This window comes from Contarinia nasturtii, unplaced genomic scaffold (assembly GCF_009176525.2).
Source record: "Contarinia nasturtii isolate CC-2019 unplaced genomic scaffold, AAFC_CNas_1.1 Cnas_scaffold_1760, whole genome shotgun sequence".
NCBI lineage: Eukaryota > Metazoa > Arthropoda > Insecta > Diptera > Cecidomyiidae > Contarinia > Contarinia nasturtii.
The window spans coordinates 103,768-123,959 of record NW_022199092.1 but is presented as its reverse complement, the minus strand read 5'-3'; the positions used below and the strand labels follow the sequence as shown (position 1 = coordinate 123,959).

Genomic DNA, 20,192 nt, shown 5'->3' with positions numbered 1-20,192 from the left:
ATAGTTTTAACTGATGCGAAAAATACTACTTACGCCATCTGTTAGAAAACCGCACGAACTTATTTAAATCCCCAATAGACCATAATTTCAGTTTATTCCCAAAATTTCGTTACCATGCGGAAAAGTCAGCTTGCGTACGTAAGCCTCTTTATTTATTTATTTATTTATTTTTTTTTTTTAAGTTTCACGTCATTACAATATCATTCTGATGATGAACATATGTTCATAGGCCTAGACTATGTACTAATGATTTTGCTACATAATTTTTATCTAAATTAATGGTTTTAATTGAGTGTAGAGAAAGTGCAGCTGCGAAGTTTTTTTCCTAAAATTGACCGCTTTTCTGGCCATACTCGAAATTGTTGAAAAATGCTTTGAAAAAAAAAGTAAAATATCATTAAATGAAACACAAATCAATTGAATTTCAACATTATATTTTCGATGTCACTGACCGAGAACAATATTTTTTTGATATGTAGTTGGAAATATGCATTATTTTTTTAAAAAAATTCTATTAATTCAATTCAAAGACGTAATAAAATGACGTGAAGTTTATTTGTTCAAATTTTTTTTTATTTTAAAGAGACTAGAGACTAGATTAATCGTTATACTAAGTTTATCAATGTGTTCCTCCTAAACCATAATCTTTCAAATATTCATTAATGGTTTTGTCGTCATTTCAATTCACTGTGATATATTTTTGTGATTTTCCACAATCATTTCTTCGAATACAGTTCAATTTTTATGGTAATATAAGCAATTGTCATGCGAAGACTGATTTTAATGTAGTTTACAGCATTTTTTCTTTCCTTCCATTAAAATATTAAATCTTTCGTCTAAAGGTTTTTTGTATGCTGAATGAAAATTAGGAGTTATTATATAACATATTGAATCTACAAAATGCTATCGGGATCTTCTTTGATATTCAGAGGTTTGAATTATAAAGATTATAATGTGTTTTAAAATTGTTGAGATGTCGAAATATAATTTCTCTTCACATTTGTAGAGATTGTGGTTTGATTGTGTGTGATGTATATAAAATTGGCAACATGAAAATATCAGTTTATGGCAATCGGTATAGTGATGTTTGTTTAATTGTATGATATCAGTTTTTTATTTCAAATGGGAGGGCGGCACTTAAAGAAAGACTTATTTACGAAGAAAAAATGAAATCGATTCAATCGCTTCTATCGGTTTATGGTCAATGGTTTTGTTTTATATTGCTATGGTTATTATAATAATTATTATTACTACTATATTTTTTTTGTATTTCATAATCACAGAAAAGAAAATTATAATATGCATTACATATATGTTATACTCTTCATGTGGCGCATAAAAATAAAGTATTGTGTTTTTTGATTTTATAATTGTCGGATGTCAAAGACGCCGGATTTTATCGCATATCGCAGTTACACTTTAAATGACGAGAGTTTTTGAGAAGTTTATCCAATAATATATTTGAAGAATCAAATTAATTTTTGGGTTGTATTGAATTACTTCTAATTAGAGATAACCTATTTAGTTTATCTTACGATTTTACCATGTTGAAATTTTTTTTAGTTTTAATTTTGTTTTTGTTTTTTTGCTGGAATTTACACGATAAATATATTCTTAAATTTAATATAATTTATTTTTTGGGTTATTAGTTCAAAAATATCGTATAATTAAATGAATCAAAACGGTTTTTCGTAAAAGCAACACCTGAAATAATTATTTTCGCTTCGCAGTGTACCGAAATTCACAAACATACAATGTTCAGTGGGAAAGCATACGTTTTGTTCATAAATATTTGTTTAAATGTTAAAAATACAATTGCACACAAAAATGGATTACTTAAAAAACTGGTATACTGTCCAAACTCTACAAATTTTCTTCGGAAATGATTAAACATTATGTTTTGAAAACTTTGATTACTTTGTATTGTTTTGAATACCGTACATAATTTGTCTCTATTGGTTTAAAAGCGTGTTGGTCACCTCAGAGAAGCAGGACAGCAAAGGACTCCCGTTCGCGTTATCGATGTACGCGTTGGATGGCTGCAAAATATAACATTTTTGTACAAATTTGGCAACACTGTGAGATTGTGACTGATGTGTAAACAGTCAACTTACAACTGGGTATGGGACAGCTGTGTGAGCTGTGAGATTGGCGATATGGTGCCGTGCTGTTGATGATGATGGTGATGAACTGTTGGATGATCCATGTAGCCGTTGCTGCGCGATGGACAATGTGATTGGTTGGTATCTACCAATGATGACCTGATATTGAATTTCAAAGTTATGAAATACAAAATAACAAACGACAATGGGACTTAAAACAAAGGAAAACACATGAAATTTCTAGTGAATATTATTTGTTTGCCAATTAAATTAATCACAAATGCAAGAAAAAAATACGTGAACACAAAAGAAAAGGCATAATAAACAAAAAAAATAAAAACAATTTTCGACACTCACTGAGTGTTTGCGTGCTGTGGAGCTGGGTGATAAGTGAAATATTGGTATTGCGAGTAGGCAGGACTCCAACTACCTACCTCGCAACTACTTCCAAGTGATTGATGTGTCACATGTTGGTGATTTTGCGTTGGTGTGGCGCTGCCATGTTCCGGTGATACTATATGACTACCACTAGATGTCGATGAAGACGAGTGATGTGGTGTTAGGTGCGAAGAATGTGCTACGTGTGCATACATGGTGGAAGCATCAACTGCGGCCGATGCGGTTTGAGTTTGGTGTGAATGGATCTGATAAAGAGGAACGCTTACAGGTATTTCCTTATTGTTCGATGTACCTTCCGACCACTTCATATGAACACCTGTTCCATCTTGCGTTGGTGATACTATTTGATTCGTTCGTTTCAAATGGTTGATTTCCGTTGAATAGAGTCCATTCGTTGTTGGCGTTGTGATCGGCGATCGATTTGTGCTCGATGTACCCCACATTAGAACGGTTTGTCTTTCATAATGCTCAGAACTCGGCGGTGATGGTTCAATTTTTGGAGTAACTAGCAAAGTAGTACTATTATTCGAATTCGAACCATTGGTAACATTTGCATTGGAAGAATTGGTAACATTGTTTGAAGTTAGAACACCTACATGAAATAATACGGTGTTAAAAAAATAGCTTCTATTTAAATTCATTTTGTAAATATTATACCAGCATCATTGTTGTCATTGGCTGTATTGTTATGAGATGGTGAACGATTTCCAGGTGACTCCATAATCGGAGGTGATGTCTTAGGCGTTTTCAATGTTGATTGAATGATCTGAAAACGAAAATATTGAAATTTTTATATATATTTGAAAAGTCGGAAAATTCCCCCATTCAAACCTGAGAATGACCTGTTGGACTGCTATACTCCGTATACATGCTACTACGACTAGTTACATCATAATACTTTCCATTGTCCTGCCACTTTTCTTCTTTGGTTGAAATGGCATAACCGTCATATGGCAAGAATCCATTTGCTACATATGACGTTGGCACCGATGAATGGTGATAGTCACCTGAATAATATCCACCCTGCAAACGATATTGATGATACAAATTCTCTGGATAAAAGTTTGACGAATGTACCGATGGTGTCATGTATAGGTTTTCAGTTGATGATGGATACGGTGATGCTGCTGCGTACATTGGATTTAAATTTGTGTAAGCAGCAGCCACTGGTATATATTCTGGTGCTGGAGGAGTTATCTATGTGAAAATAACCAAAATAATGTTTATGTTATTTCATTCAACGTTTTTTCAATCTACTCACTTGGCCCATATGCGAACTTGATTGATGTTGAGGCTGTGACTGCTGTACCTTACGCTTTGATCGACATGTTGATAAAAAATCACGCAGTTGAGTCTTATAGCGCCTAGATGGTCTTTGTGGTGGGGCCACTGATGGCTGAGATAATGAGTTTGGCGATCCGCTTGGTGGCATTATCAACTGATCTGCCTCCGAAAAATAGGTTGAAGCTAATCCAGTGTCCAAATAACTAACCTATTTTGTACAAACATTTTTAGCATTGAACATCTTCTGAGTACAAGATATATATATATATGAATGTCCGAGAATGAATGTGAGTCTTCTCGTGAGAGTTTATTGAAATGTAACACCGCCATACAAAAAATGCTGACTCTCAGCAATTTTTGTATGGCGGTGTTACATTTCAATAAACTCTCATGAGAAGACTCACATTCATTCTCGGACAATCATATATATATATATTGACTTTTATTAAAATTAAATTCAATTAAAACACACCTTAAAATCCATAGTGCGTTTTCCCAATAAATCTTTGCCTTCTTCTTCCATTAATTGTCGATGTGTGCTAATAACAAAATCGGGTTTGGAATTTTTATAAACCAACCGAGAGCTGGTTTGTAACCATTGCCATTCACCGTCCTTCTTTTGGTATCGATATGCAATCATTCCCGAAGCGCCTGTTTTCAACACTATACAATTGATAAAGTTTAAATATGAAATTAAATATTGAAATATGAAATTCATATTGTAACATACATTCTTGATGTGCGCTAGCTACATAAGCCAAGTCATCAAAATGTACAAGACTATATCCACCTAGAAGAAAATTAGAATAAGAAAAAAGAAAATAATGAAAATAAATTAACATACAGGGTGATTCAGAATTACATGTCAATATTTTCATAATTTTTTTTTTTAGCTCATTAGGAGTAAAAAAGTATATGGGCACTTTTCCCGATTCGGGTGTTTAAGTAGGGTTACAGCCCCAGTCCCCTTAGGGTCAAGATTTTCTATTTTCTGGTTGATTTCCACGGACGGTCACCACAGCGGTGTTTTTCAAAAGCAATTTTTCATCATTGTCTTGTTGGAAAGGTCTCTCGACCCTCTTGAGAATACCATAGAAAAAATTCAAAAAAAGTTTCAGTGGAGACGGTCAAAGTGGGTTGACCAAAAGTGAAAAAAATCATCGAAAATCGAAGAAAATCGTAATTTATCTAGAAATACAATGTGATAAACCTATCTTTTTTATGCCAGAAATCGAAAGAGCATCCAATTTTGAGCCGGTATGCAAATTTTTAGAATCTAAATTTATGTGGGTGTGTCAAAATGTTTAACGGTCTTCGGACCACTTTCCATAGCTGTGACTTTTTCCATTCCTTGCCATTTTAGATAAATTTTCTACTAGAAATATTTTAAAATATGATTTTATCTGGAAATAAATATCAGATTCGGATTTCCCGTACCCAAAAACCCCCCAATACCAATTTTCATACCGATCGAATGAAAAAAAATGTGAATGATGAACAATCAGCGCAAAAAACTTGCCCAGGAAAGTCGATTAAAAAAAATGAAAAAAAAAATTCGGTCGCTCCACTTCGGACCGTTAAAAATTTTGACACACCCACATAAATTTAGATTCTGAAAATTTGCATACCGGCTCAAAATTGGACGCTCTTTCGATTTCTGGCATAAAAAAGATAGGTTTATCACATGTTTTTTCTAGATAAATTACGATTTTCTTCGATTTTCGATGATTTTTTTCACTTTTGGTCAACCCACTTTGACCGTCTCCACTGAAACTTTTTTGAATTTTTTTCTATGGTATTATCAAGAGGGTCGAAAGACCTTTCCAACAAGACAATGATGAAAAATTGCTTTTGAAAAACACCGCTGTGGTGACCGTCCGTGGAAATCAACCAGAAAATAGAAAATCTTGACCCTAAGGGGCCTGGGGCTGTAACCCTACTTAAACACCGGATTCGGAAAAAGTGCCCATATACTTTTTTACTCCTAATGAGCTAAAAAAAAATTTCGAAAATATTGACATGTAATTCTGAATCACCCTGTAAAATGGAAATAATGAAATAATCAAATATATCATCAAATATACCCATAGTAGCCAGTTCGTTGTCTGCATATCCAAGAATCATTTTACCACGTTGATCCATTGAAACAAGAGATAAATCTAATTTATGTTTAGATTTAAACATATTCTCTTTTTGAGGAATCTCCATGAGGGACGGTGGTCCAAATGGTGTGCAATATGCAAATAATCCTAACGGAGGTTCTTCGGTTTTACGATTTTGTCCATGCAAAATTTTTACACGGCCACGAATATCTAGGCGTAAAAACCCTGATGTATTATCAAGTAAGCAACGAAATCGAACGGTGAAACTGCGTTCCAAATAGACCGATTTGTCAGGTGATAATGCTTCATTTAATGGCATTCCGGCTGCATCACTTGGAAGAAATGAGTTCCACAACAATTGTCGCTGTAATTCTTCACGATCTTCTGAATGCACCAACTCATACACCGATTGATGAACTATATCGGACTAATTAAAATTGTAATGGAACTCATTTTAATATGCCAAATAACATTGAATATTTTTCATATTATTCAATAGGGATTGATATAAACCGCTTGAAAATTTAAATGGGATTCCATTGAAACAAGAGCAACATAGTAGGGTGGATGATTTTTTACCGATTTGGATCTAAAGCCCAGAGAACAGCAATTTTTTGATGGGATTATATGTCATATTGCAGTGATAGAGTGTACACACAATATATTTTGTATTGACGCCTAGTTTCTGACTTTGATCAATCGAAAATTTTCTTTCAACTGGCACTTAAGTCTTTATTCAACTGGTTTTTAACGATTTTTAAAAGATGTTTACCTGGAATAGTAAATCTGTATAATTTGGCCATTTGAAGTTTTATAAAGTCCAACATGGTTTTAATTGATAAAATAAAATCAATTTTAGTATAGAAATGTGAAAAATTAACCGAAATTGTCATTACTAAAAATCACTATTTTTTCGATTTTTTTTTTGAGCGAACTCGTTCAAGTCGCCATCCTATATGACCTATGACCCCATAAGAAATGGCTGTTTTAGAAACAGCTCATGCTTATACAACTATTCTGGGCTGTAGGCTTCGATACTTGAATTTTTTCGAAAAAGTCATCCACCCTACTAGATACTTAAATGGAATTAAAATACACAGAGCGAACACAGAGCGTGTATGTAGATTTTGTTAGTGTAATTTGGTTAGTTCGAACTCTCACCGCTTCAATTTATAATTCAAATCAAATGCATTCGAGTGCGGCGCTGCTTGCATGTTCTTATTCTTACGCACAGTGTTCGACACAGAGATATATAGAGAGAGAAACAAATACAAAAAATTGTTAACAAGATAAGCCAAACGATACACAGCAGGGCACACGTATCATTGTGTGAACTTTTGGTTTGCGGTTTGTACTGAAATTATACGTGAAAATGCAAAGTCATTGATGGGACCACATGATCGAGTCATAAATTATCGGCAATTACTACACAGATTCATACAGCGCCATTCGATTGAGGATTGTTACGCCTTGCTGTTCTTTTTTCTTGTCCGTCTTCAGTTCATATAATACCAAAGCAATGATCGCACGTATTTTGTGATTTCAAATCCAAATCAGTTAGCTTAATAGTGCTGCAGAAAGATGCATGTTTCGAAATAAATTTTGATCGAATCCAAGTACATTGCAATGCCGTTAATCATTTTCATCCAAACAAGCAAATCGATTACAACTAAATTGAGCCGTATGCGCAACATTTTTCTTAGGCTAATCTACTGAATGGATTGAAGTTTTGTGTCTGTGTCTGTTTACTTGTGTTCATCTCGTACAAAATTTGTCTCAGCACGCCTAAAATGACTCGAACTGAACGTGCACAAATAAATCTTCTGTTATCCGATTTATTTGCATTTCATTTGCTTTTTCTGACTGGTATTTATGCGTTTCTTCATTACACAATGTTTGGTAAATAAATTCTTATCGTTAAGGAAGAAAATTAATTAAAAACGAAAATATTCAGAGAAACTTCTTATACGCCCAGTCACTTTGATTGTAATTGATTATAAGTCGTGAAGTAGATCCTTTTTTTACTGTGCTAGAACATTATTTGCATCATAACAAAGATCATTTCAATTTCCACTTGAAATGAATCTATTTTATAAAAATTACAATAACCTTTGTTCTAAACAAAATTTCTTACAATTCACTCAAAACTCACCTGATGAAAGCCCAAATAGCTTTCAATGCTGTGTGTTGCAAAAAATACTTCACCATCGCATGTCAAAATCATGAGAAATCCATTTAAAGCCTGAAAATAATAGAAAATCAATTTAGAGCATTTCAATTAAACAATAATTTATCAAAAACCGCATTTAAAAAAATATATATACAAAATCAAAGACCACTGAAAGCGCAGTCACCAATTTTAAAATATGTTATTTACATATCAATTTCATTATATTACATTTCCAGAAGCTAATAGCACAAAATTCGATCTGAAAACGAGTCTATATTCATTTTTACATGTACCGACAAAAAATGTGAACGGATACTTCGATAATTAGCAATGATCCCCCGCGAAAAAATGCGTGTCATATGATTCCAGAATAGATAGGAAAATAAAATTGTAAAATTGTAAAATTGAGAATGATTTGTTAACATCAACCAGTTTGTTGACCTTTCAGTACCGTGCATTTAAAAATTAAATAAAATCAGTGCATATTCTGATTTTAATTCAAAATGCACGCAATGGATTTGTCGTCAAGACCAATGTTGAATGATGCAAATAAGCATATTTTTAAGGGGAATTATGACATTTTGGACCAAAATGAGTGAAGTATTGAGCCAATACTATTGACATAAAATTGATATTAATCGACATTTTTGAGAATGAAAAGAACGGAGGCGTCAACCTTCTCGTGGAAAGTTACATTTTGATCAATACACTACATACAAAAACGTTAAAATTAAGTTGGTTTAATCTGGGTTCAAATTAAAATTGAATTAGTGTACATTTATTTAGTGCCAGCTGCGAATTATTCACGAAGCGTAAAATAAATGTTTACATAGATTTCTAGTGTAGCATATATGCAAATTAACGCATGCTCCCGTTCAAAATAACGATTTAACGATTTTTTACGTTGTTTTTATGACACTCTTCGCATAGTTTTTTATTTGCTTGATTGTTGCAACATTGCTTTTGTCAATCTACAATGCTGCTGCGTTGAATGGCGAATTTCAATTTGGAATAGAAGTTTATAAATTGTATACACTACTCATTCAACGTAAAGAAACCTCAATATAATTTCGATTTTATTTTTTATGTAGACCCCGCTCGTATTGGAAAAGATTGATCGTAAGAAAAATATATTTCATTGTCCTAGTTGCAACTTTTATAACGACAAAGAAGGGAAAATGGCCCTTATTTATCCGGCTGAACGGTAACTTTTTAGTTTCCTCCTTATGATTTTTGTGAATTTTTTTTGCGGAAATTATTCGAATTTGCTAGGGTTTTTCATTCAAAATGTGAATACCTTCTTTGGTCGTCAATTTTGGAAAGTGAGGAAAATACTTTCGATTCACGATTTTTTTCTTTTTGAACTATTTTCCAACTTCAATGTTTTTTCTCAATTTATGGCCCAAGGGCTTTTCATCAATCGGAGCCAAAGGTCTTCTAGGTGTGGATTTCCGTATATTCCGTTTATAAATATTGAGTCTTTCGAAATAAATGCACATTGTGGCTGTTGTCGTAGTATTTATGTTGATATTCTTATAATTTCTTTTCTCAAAATACAAAGAACGTTTATCAAAATATTGTTGAATATTTGGATATGAGCATGATGAAATCCGTATAAATCTTACAGCACATTAACGTTTTTAGTGTGAGTTTTATATAACCTTTCAAATCTCACAAACATGTAGACAGTTACAAACAAATACTCAATTCTAGTCGACAATGACCAACAACAGTAGGCAATCGTCTGCTCCGCTGATTTGTTCCGATTTTCTTTGATATGGACAAAATTAATCACAAGATATTTCCACGTACAATGATTATTAAAATCACATTAGGTGATGTTTTTTTTCTCTTTCTTGGGGCAGACGTTCGAGATCAGACATAAATATGTTTCGTTATTATGGCAGAGGCATAAAATAACTTTGATCGTATGCATAGAACAGTAATGTGCGAGCTACATTTTACAGGGGGGGGGGGGGGGGGGGGTGTTTTTAAAAAAAAAAAAATTGCGTGGAAAAAAAAAAAATTTTTTTTTTTTTTTTTTTGGAAGTCACTTTTTGAGGCGAAAATCTATAGCAAATCGAAAGAATTTTCTCCGCGAAAAACCTTAGCAAATCTGAAAAAAATCTCTCGGAACCAAAAACCCTAGCAAATTTAAAGAATTCTCCTCAATTTTCTACATTGATGAACTAAAAAAAAAAAAAAGGGTCTTCACTTTTTTCATGAAAAACCCTAGCAAATTCGAATAATTTTCGCGAAAAAAATTTTTCTCATCCAAATCACAGGGGGGGGTAAACCCCCCCCCCCCTCGCACATTACTGGCATAGAATGACTGAAAAGTCTTTTGACAAACTTTTTATTTACGCACATTTTTTCGATAATATTTCAATGAGTAATCACTTCATTCGACGCAACGAATACAGGAAAATTATCATCAATATAAATACCGATCATTTAATCTAATCATTCTTTTCTTTTTGTTCATGATTACAAATGAAATTCAATTTGAATTTTAGCTTTGATGAATGCAGAGCGCATATAAATACCAACAAAAGATATCAAGTACATGACTTAATACCTTTAATTTGGTGAATTGAATGAAGAAACTATAGTACCAAACATTCCATTTGCGCTTACACAGTATAAAAACACATTAAGAAAAATGAAGATCTACATTTCAAAGAAATTCGTGTTTTTAAGAAAATGAAGATACTCTTAAGAGTTATCATATAAAAAATATCCGTCGAGAAGACGTACAAATCTATTTATTTATCTATTTTTTATTATTGATTTTCAAAAAAAATATATTCGCATTGTTTTTAAGATATTCGCTGCATTGTATTTGGTAGTGGCTTTTGAAGAATTGGTATTTGTCATAAAGCCTTTCGCTTCATTGAGTGTACTGATTATCAATCATTCTGGCAAAAAAAGCGAAAATATAACATGGAAAAAAACCAACAGCCTTACAATTCCATTTGGCAGATGACACATTTTGCAAATCCAAATACATACATGCTTGCAAATATCGCTTATTGGTAAGCGCAGCTCTTGAAAAATAAAGGAAATTTCACCATTTACCGAAGAGTGATTTGGCCGATTAAAAATTTTCAAGTTTCTCTTATGGTGTTTTATTGTTTGACTTAAGAACGCGTTCAGCGTTTAGCCTTTCAAATCACTTAAGTTTCATGTTTTTGTTTTTCTTTTAGTACAGCTATCATTTGCTAGTGGGTGCAAATACACACATTATTTCAAGCTACTGACTTCGACAAAGTTTAAAGAGCACCTCATAATAATAAAACATTTAATCGAAAGCTTACAATCTGCACGCAATGGCGAATAGGAGGATGTACTAAGGAAAAAAATCTAGCTTATGCACATACGTGCGACATTGCACATTGCTAATGTGTTATATTGATGTCTATTAATGCAATGCGTTTTAAAACGGCATCCAGATTTTCAACATTTTTCTTTGTACATTTTGAACTTGCACCAGCATAGCTTGCTTCAATTGCCGGTTTTGTAATCACACAATATTAATGTGGATGGGAAATAAGAACACTTACTAGAAAGCAAAGAAACAAATTGAACGATTTTTCAATAGCAGTTTTCATAGTAGAAATATGTTATCGTTTCATGTCAAAGGCCATATCAAATATAATTGTCTGGAAATATTCTCTGTGATATGATGTGGTACGTTAAATGTTGAACATTTTGACGCTACTCGAATTTACTATATAGCTACTTAATTGTATGGAACAATCTCTGAAGCTAGGTTTTAATTCGTTCGATTCTGAATGCACATTGAATATAGGTTTTTTGAGTTTCAGGTAAAAAAATCCACGGGTTGAGGGGACGTGAACCTCAACCCCCTGTGGGTCTACAGTCTATCTCCAACATGCATGAAATGATCGCTAGAGTGCTGTATTCAGATGATAATTATTAACTGATAATTATTTCGGTCTAATAAGGCGCTTTCTAACGATTAAACGCGAAACTTATTGATTTCATTACATCCCGACGAACATTTTATTTTTATAAAGAAAATTATTTTCTGTGTAACTCCTATACTTTATATTTGTCACAAAAACTAATAATAACAATTATATAGATAATTGGAAAAAAAGAGGCGAGGCTTGTTCACTACCATCACTTACAATGGCAAATAATGTAAAAAACTGCATGATGGCGCCATCTCTATGTGCTCATGAAAATTAGAACAAAAAGTTTGTGTAGAATGTTAATTGTTTGAAGTTTGAATACGGAATCATTTGTTGTGACGTCTGTCATTTTACGCTCGATAAAGATATACCGTGTAAATTGAACAAAAACCGATTTATTATTTGTATTTAGTGAATTTGTGATGGAAAATAAATTGAAATTACTTTGCACAGTTTGTGTCATCAAAATTAACTGCGAGGACGTTGCATATCACATGGTTTTTCTTCACACAAAATCAGTTGACATTTTTGACTTTTTCGCACCAAAAAAAAAAATGTTTTAATTGCCTTTGGTGCTCGTTTGGATCGCGAGTTCAATGCCAAGCACATAGAGATGTCGCTCGGAACGTGAAGCTCAAAAAAAATATACAGGTGATATAGAAAGCAAGTGATGGTAGCTTGTTCATTTCCTTTCTAAATTCTTTTAAAGTAAAAAAATATGAAGGAAATTTGAAATAGATTTTGAATATCTTTCCTTTTAAAGTCTTTCAAAGAATTTTATAAAATTGAGAATACGAATTCTCTTTATCACCTATATACTAGGGGCTTAATACGGAAAAAAATTCACAGGAATTCACGTAAATTCACACTTTTGAATCGAGTGGTTATTGATGAGTTCGGTGAATTCGTGTGAATAGAATTAAATGTGTCAAAGTAATAAAGTGAGGTTATGATAACCGCAATATTTTTTAATTTATTATTTTTTCAATATTTCCGATTGTTTTCGATAGAAAATCGCTCAAAATTGAAAATAAAATTAATTTCTTTTAAAAAAATATAAAAAACATTTACAATTTCGTTACACAAAATATAAATATTGCAGTAATTGCCAGCAGAAACTATTCACCACTATCTCACATATTTGGATGAAATCGCCGTAGAATTCACTGGAATTCCTTCGTTTGCTGAAAAATTCAGTTAATTTAGATATTATTATAGAATTCAGTCGTTGAAATTTTGAATTAAGCCCCTTGCCTATATAAGTTCTTTTTCTCTGTAAAAGAATCCGCCATATTTCTCATTGTTATTTAACCAAATATTTTGTTCTTTTCCAAAATCAATTTAATAATAATAATAATAATAATAATAACTGCACCGAACAGCGTTACTTCGCCTTGGTGGTTTATTCAAAGTAATATAAATATGAAATAATTTATATAATTTTATCTCTAATGTATAAATATTTTTGTTGTTACAAATTGATATCATTAAAATTTTATTTTATTTCACTACATATGAACAAAAAAATTATAATCTATATTATCTATATTATAAAAACGAAACGCCATTCTTTTGTCCTTAACTCCTCCCACAATTTTCAACCGATCTGAACCAAACTTTGCACCGAGATCTAGGCCACCATGAGGTTTTGGACCAAATTGGACTACTCCATGACGGTCGATTTTTATTTTTTTTATATTTGTATGGGGTATGTCAAAATTTGTAAATTTCATGATCAAATTCGGATTCCTCGGCCCAAAATTATGGGGGAGAGGTACTTTTGAAGTTGGTTTAACAGCCATCGTGGTCTAATATGAGGTAAAATGTTTTATCACGGTTATCATGGTCTAACACTATTTACCACGGTAAATGAGATCAGAAATCATGGTTCATCATGGTCTAACACGATTTAACACGGTAAATGAGGTCAGAAATCATGGTCCATCATGGTCTAACACCATTTAACACGGTAAATGAGGTCAGAAATCATCATCCATCATGGTCCAAACTCATTTAACACGGTAAATGAGGTCAGGAATCATGGTCCATCATGATCTAACACCATTTAACACGGTAAATGAGGTCAAAAATCATGGTCTAACACCATTTAACACGGTAAATGAGGTCGGACATCATGGTCCATCATGGTCTCAAAAAAAATCATTTTTCTCAAAAAAAGCATTTTTTTACCAAGGGGATATTCATACTAGAAAAACTAGTGGCGTGAAGTTGGTTCTCAGTAAAAAAATTATACACATTGTATATGAAGGGCCAACTTCACGCACTATAAAAACTAGTTTTTTTATTTTGAAACTAGAAATTGTATGAATATCCCCCCGTTTTTTACACTTTCGGGAGGTTGCTATTAGAATAATTAGTTTTTTATGATTGTTTATTTTGGATTTAGTTTTCAACATTCGAGGTTAATTCAATTGTACCAAAATTGAACGATTTCGACGCTGGAAGCCCATGTTAACAAATGAGGTCGGACATCATGGTCCATGACTTGAAATTGGAATTAATATTGAATGAACAACATTTTATAAAGTTAAAATCTATAGAGATAGTAATTTCAGAGATAGGAATTACAATTAAATATTAGATTTAAATTTGGTGATATTATTTATTTTGGCAAGAAAATAGGATTTTCACAATGCACAAGTTTTCACGATAATTAAATTACTGCAAACAAAAATAATTTCCAAAATTCGCCACCGGTATCTAAAATAAATAATCTAACCAAATTTAAAGAAATTTTGATGCGAATAAAGGGTACCTCCCATACAAAAATCCAAATTTTTGGTGACTTTTATATGAAAAGTGCATCGAATATTATTTGTATCGCAAAACTAAGGTCATATTCGGATTCCTCGTGCCAAAAAACTCCCCAGTCATACAATGTTGCTAGCTAGCTATTTATATCAGCTATTACTATAGCGATATATATTTATTTTTAGCAGCTATTTAGCTGCTATTTAACACATCTCTTCGTTCGAACGGTGTGAATGCTGGACATAACTATGGTGTCATTGCTATGAAATGATTTAAAACGTTAAACATTTCAAACAATGAGACCATTGTTATGTCCAGCATTCACACCGTTCGAACGAAGAGATGTGTTAAATAGCAGCTATTTATATATCGCTATAGTAATAGCTAACTAACAACATTGTAGGCCTCCAGTACATATTTTTACAACGGAGAGAGACATTTCTTGTGAATTTTAAAAATGGGCAAAATTCCTCAAAATTCGAAAAAAATGCCGCCTAGGCCTGGCGCGGTGTGAAAATTCAATTTTTTTTTTTCAAATTCGTCGCCATAGTCGTGTTTTTATGACCATTCTCAAGAGGTTATGAGGGTACTCTTTTTGATTATCAAAAAAAAAAAGTCAAAATCGAACCACTCTAATATAACCCCTTTAAATTTGCTTTATAGCTTGAAAAATGTTTGTCGGGAAATTTCATACACTTTAATGTTGTTATGCATAAATTTGGGCTGAATATTTATCGAATAAAAATCGCATTTTTCAGTGATGGGATCATATACAGGGTGTCTCATATATCAGGCTCACTATGAAGGAGTGAACATTTCTAAAAACCCTTTGGGGGGTATGTTGGGGGTAAAAAATAGAAAATTTCTATCTGAGCATAATTTTGAATTTTTCCCCAGGGAGGTGGGGTTGCCCCCAATTTTGCAAAACTTCATAGGATCAAAAAATAATGTACTACAAAGTTGTTCAGAATGATGAGAGAAATTTTTTTTGGACCAAAAAAGTGTAAAATCGACTTTGTAAGATTTGAGGGGTCGATTTTACACTTTTTTGGTTCAGATAGAAATTTTCTATTTTTTACCCCCAACATACCCCTTAAAAAAGGTTTTTAGAAATTTTCACTCCTTCATAGTGAGCCTCATATATGAGACACCCTGTAGATAGTTGGTAATCACGGTTAAATAACCTGTGAATAGTTTCACATTATTAGTCATTTTTCTCGGATGTCTGATGTAAGACATTTTATTTTAGAAGTTGTTGTTGGCTTGATTGATTATTTTCTGTTCTGTGTAATTAAATAAAATTGTCATGAAATTTCAACGGAAACTGTCGTACCTATGAAACAATTGAAAAGAAATTAATTTCCTGAGTGGTAAATATAAATGTAAAACCTTACCTGTAAAAACATATCGCCATCGGAAATGCTGTGTTCGAATGCGTTCAACTCTCTACTTCGATACACATCATGATGATGAATGTGTGATAATAATCCATTTTCTTCTTTTTCTTCAAGCATTACTACTACACGGTAAACGGTCCGAATAAGATGTATAGCAAGAAAAAAAGAGAAAAGCAGATGTTAATACATTGAGTTAATAGCTGATTTAAAAATGTATTATCTAAGTAAGTTTATAAATTTTTCAGGTTTCTGTTTGGCAACACTAAGAATTTTCATAACCACCAAAGAGATGATTCGCTTTATAGTGTTATCTTTAGTTACATATAAATAAACCAAGTTAATGACAGATAATTAAAAAAATGAACACACGTAGGAGACGTTTTCAAGATAATTCAATATTCGATGTTTTTCTCGCTTACTCTTTTCTATTTGAGCAAAATCAACAAATTATACTCAAAATCGAGGTTTTTGGGCGCTTCGAAATCGAGATTTTATCCATTTTTGTATTCATTTACTTTCGCAAGAAATGACACTTGAAACATCAACGCCAGTTTGTTCTACCAAATTTGTCTTCAATAATATTGTCTGCAAAAATTGTTGATCAAATGGAATTTTCTGTGTTCGACCATTGAACAGTTTTTTCGCTCTTTTGAATTGTTATAATCATTCTGATCCCCATAGATACTACTTATTGTATATACTAAAAAAATCACCTCACACTGAACGTGAATAAATTCATGTATAAATAAACTCAAAAAAAACTAAAAAACAAGGAGCAATTTAACAAGAAATAAAAAACGTCCAAACATGTATATGAAAACACATTACTTCTATGGAATACTATAGCATAGAATTGAACAGAAGTTTGTAAAAGAAAATAAAGGCAAATATTTTGCTTCTAAATAAGAAGCAAGTAGAAAAAAGCCTGAAAAAAGGAGTGAGATCTGAAATGAAATTGGCTTTGATAGCTTTTGTTTAACGTATATTGAAAGACCTTTGTGTCTACTTCTTGAATTGGATTTGGCTATATTCTTTTTCCCTTTATTTGGGTGAACGCCACTGAAGCGTTGTTTGCATTCGGGTGGTTGATCTCACATTAATAATTTATGCGTTGAAGGTAAGAATTGTTGTATTATTAACTGGCGTTGGTTGGGGGGTCGGGGCGATTTCACATAGCAATTGGATTCATTTCCGATGCTTTATTTCCTTTTATTTGAAGTTTTTTTTTCTTTAGTCGTCTTTATGAACTCAGTATTGTAGATTGACCGCCATCTTGGCTATAACTAAACAATATTTTTTTGGTGAAACGCATTTTCTTCTTTTACCAAATCGATGTAGATTTCCATTATTGGTTTGCCTTCATTAATCGAATACTACATTATTAAATTTGTTAACTTTGTTTTGTACCATTTCTTTATATCAACTTGCTGAGATCTTATATTTAGTTTCAAAAGAAGCATTTAAGCCATGAAACCAATCTTCTATGGGTCATAAATCTTAATTACGATGGCATTTTCCTCCTTGTCAAGAAATATGCAGAGTGTTTAATAGGTAATACTTTTGAAAACGTTGTACTTCTTTACTCTTTCAATGATCTGTTTTCTCTTCGCTCATATAATTCTTTCATTAAGCATTGAATTCAAATACAAAAAAAAAAAAAAATAAACAGATTACGCTCTCCAATAAGAATATCAAATTGATTGTAAAGGCGATTTAAAAAAAACATATTCGGAAATAGTATTTAGTGTGTCCAGTGTCCAGCGTAACATCATATATATAAATTTGGTCACGTGTTCCGCATAAATTTTTAGTTCGATTTCCTTTTGTTGGGACAACAATGTTGGAAATTTTCTTTCCAATTTCGAACGGTTGAAATATTGTGGTAATATTAAGGTAATAATCACATCATGCGATTGGCATGGAGTAAATGCAACGCTTGGTCAATATATTTGGTCCTTTCTATGGACGTATAGCTTATATATAAGGAATACACAAGAAAATGATTCGAAAAACGAATTTTTCTTCTAAGTGGATCCGTCGTTCATCGCAAAATAGTAAAAATTGACATATTTAAAAACATCTAAAATACAGATCTATTCGAAAGAATTAAAATCACTTAATATTACAATAAATACGCATTTCAACATTCATTGCATCACGTTCCGTTTGATTCAATGATGATTTATTCACTTCATCCTCAATTAATATCATTTGATTGTATGCCGAAAGCTTTTTTCACTTGGTCCATTGAACAAATTAGACTTGGTCATCTTTTATCATATCGGATATTTATTATAAATCGTATATAATTATTTTTTTGGAAAATTAACAAAAAAATTAATTAATTAAAAAAAAAAAATTTATTTAATTAAATTATCGTTGGGGGCAAATCGATACACTTTTTTGTGTTGACCAAATTTTCAACCAATTGAAAAGATATTAGATAAGTGTGAATACCATTTGATAGTGGATTGAAAAGCCTAACTTACTGCATCATTAGTTTTTTTTTTTAGTTGCCATTGTTTCCGTGTCAAACTAAAAATGGCAAGACATACGTTTGGGGGTGAATCGATACATACGGGGCAAATTGATACATACATGAGGTTGCCTCCATCGATACACCTTGATTTTTGCAATATTCTCGTTTTCGAATTTTTGCAATATTTTATAATTCTGTTTTTATTTCAAAGTTTAAAATCTAGAAATCACACTCAGAAATTACTTAAAATTAGAGCAGAAAGATTCTCAAAAACACAAAAATACTTCCTATGGGAAGATCGAAAATAGCAAAAAATGCCAGGCATGTTGACCGCATGTGTGCCCAACTTCTAGATCATATTGGACCAGGTTGAATCCAGTTGGTACACAAGATTCAATTCAAGCCCATATAATTTTGACTTTCGTTTGTGAATCCAGTTCACCTAGAAACAAAAATATCATAACTTATAATAGATGTTATTGGTTAGAAGTGAATCCTACGGAGAAGGTGGATCCAACCTGGTCCAATATGATCCAGAAGTTGGGAACACATGTTTAAAGTGTGAAAATTCGATCGGTTGATTTTCGGATTTCCATTTAGTATTGAAATATATATTTATAAAGCAAAGTTAGATAAAATTGATAAAAACATCCACAAAAATAATATTTCACAATAATACTACAGAAAACATACAGAACCAACAAAAATCAAATGACACAAAATGCAACGACTAAATTGTATCGATCATTTTTTTCAACATCAGGCGACCGTAAATACCGTTTGCATTTTTGTGCTGTCGATTTTTAATTTTTAAGGTGCATCGAATTAACCCCATTACCCCTATAATTTGAATTTTTCTGTCCAAAATAATTTTAAAATTTCAAATTATGAAGATCGGCTTTGTCTTAAATAATATGTACTATGAACGAACAAACAAAAATTCTTAGTAGATATTTTCAATGAATAAATATATTTTTTAATACCACGTGAGTCTTCTAAGGTCAGCACTATTCAGGTCATCAAAAATCCTCCCTTTGAATTTCTAGTGTAATAACTTTTCCAAATTAAATATAAGTTGCCAATAACGGGACAATAGATGAGTATGTGAACCAAATTTCCCAAATGTATCATTATAAAATGTCCATTTCCGTTGCCGTTGGTCTGCGGTTTGGTTTCGTTTGCTTTCTATTCCCAGTAGTCTATTGCTAATCAACATTGAAATACTTTGTAAATTTCATTCATATATCAAGTCATTTAACAACAATCATCCCATTCTCTATTTGAAAGCTAGTCCATATTGTTCTTTACGTATAATTTCGCCTCTTTTTGAGTGTATTCACGACTCATCATGTGGCAATGAAGAGCAACGAAAAATCATCATATTATGCCATCTATTGTCTGGCTGTCAACAAGATCAACCAGAAAATGATGTAAAAGGGCATAAACATATGCGCGACACGTGTGCTAACATTTTGAAAGAAAAATTGATGAACAAATAGAAGTAATTGTGCGTATAAAGTCCAATAATATAATCATTTAGAAAAAATAG

General features: G+C 32.2%; 1 protein-coding gene across 9 annotated transcripts in view; it reads right to left on the bottom strand.

Moving 5' to 3' along the window:
* Positions 1-551: 551 nt before the first annotated feature.
* The window catches only part of LOC116347233 (aryl hydrocarbon receptor protein 1), a 62,091-nt gene continuing 42,450 nt past the window's right edge, over positions 552-20,192 (bottom strand). For 3 of the 9 annotated variants that reach the window (XM_031777754.1, XM_031777753.1, XM_031777758.1), the window contains 11 exons: positions 16,162-16,286; positions 8,040-8,129; positions 5,870-6,314; positions 4,516-4,575; positions 4,258-4,448; positions 3,763-3,993; positions 3,333-3,698; positions 3,159-3,267; positions 2,460-3,093; positions 2,115-2,261; positions 552-2,039 (listed from right to left, as the gene is read on the bottom strand). In XM_031777754.1, the coding sequence (XP_031633614.1) occupies positions 1,976-2,039; positions 2,115-2,261; positions 2,460-3,093; positions 3,159-3,267; positions 3,333-3,698; positions 3,763-3,993; positions 4,258-4,448; positions 4,516-4,575; positions 5,870-6,314; positions 8,040-8,129; positions 16,162-16,286 (2,462 nt within the window). In that variant the 3' untranslated portion in view covers positions 552-1,975. The remainder of the gene's footprint in view (positions 2,040-2,114; positions 2,262-2,459; positions 3,094-3,158; positions 3,268-3,332; positions 3,699-3,762; positions 3,994-4,257; positions 4,449-4,515; positions 4,576-5,869; positions 6,315-8,039; positions 8,130-16,161; positions 16,287-20,192) is intronic. The other 6 variants (XM_031777755.1, XM_031777759.1, XM_031777756.1 and 3 more) reach the window with 5 other exon arrangements.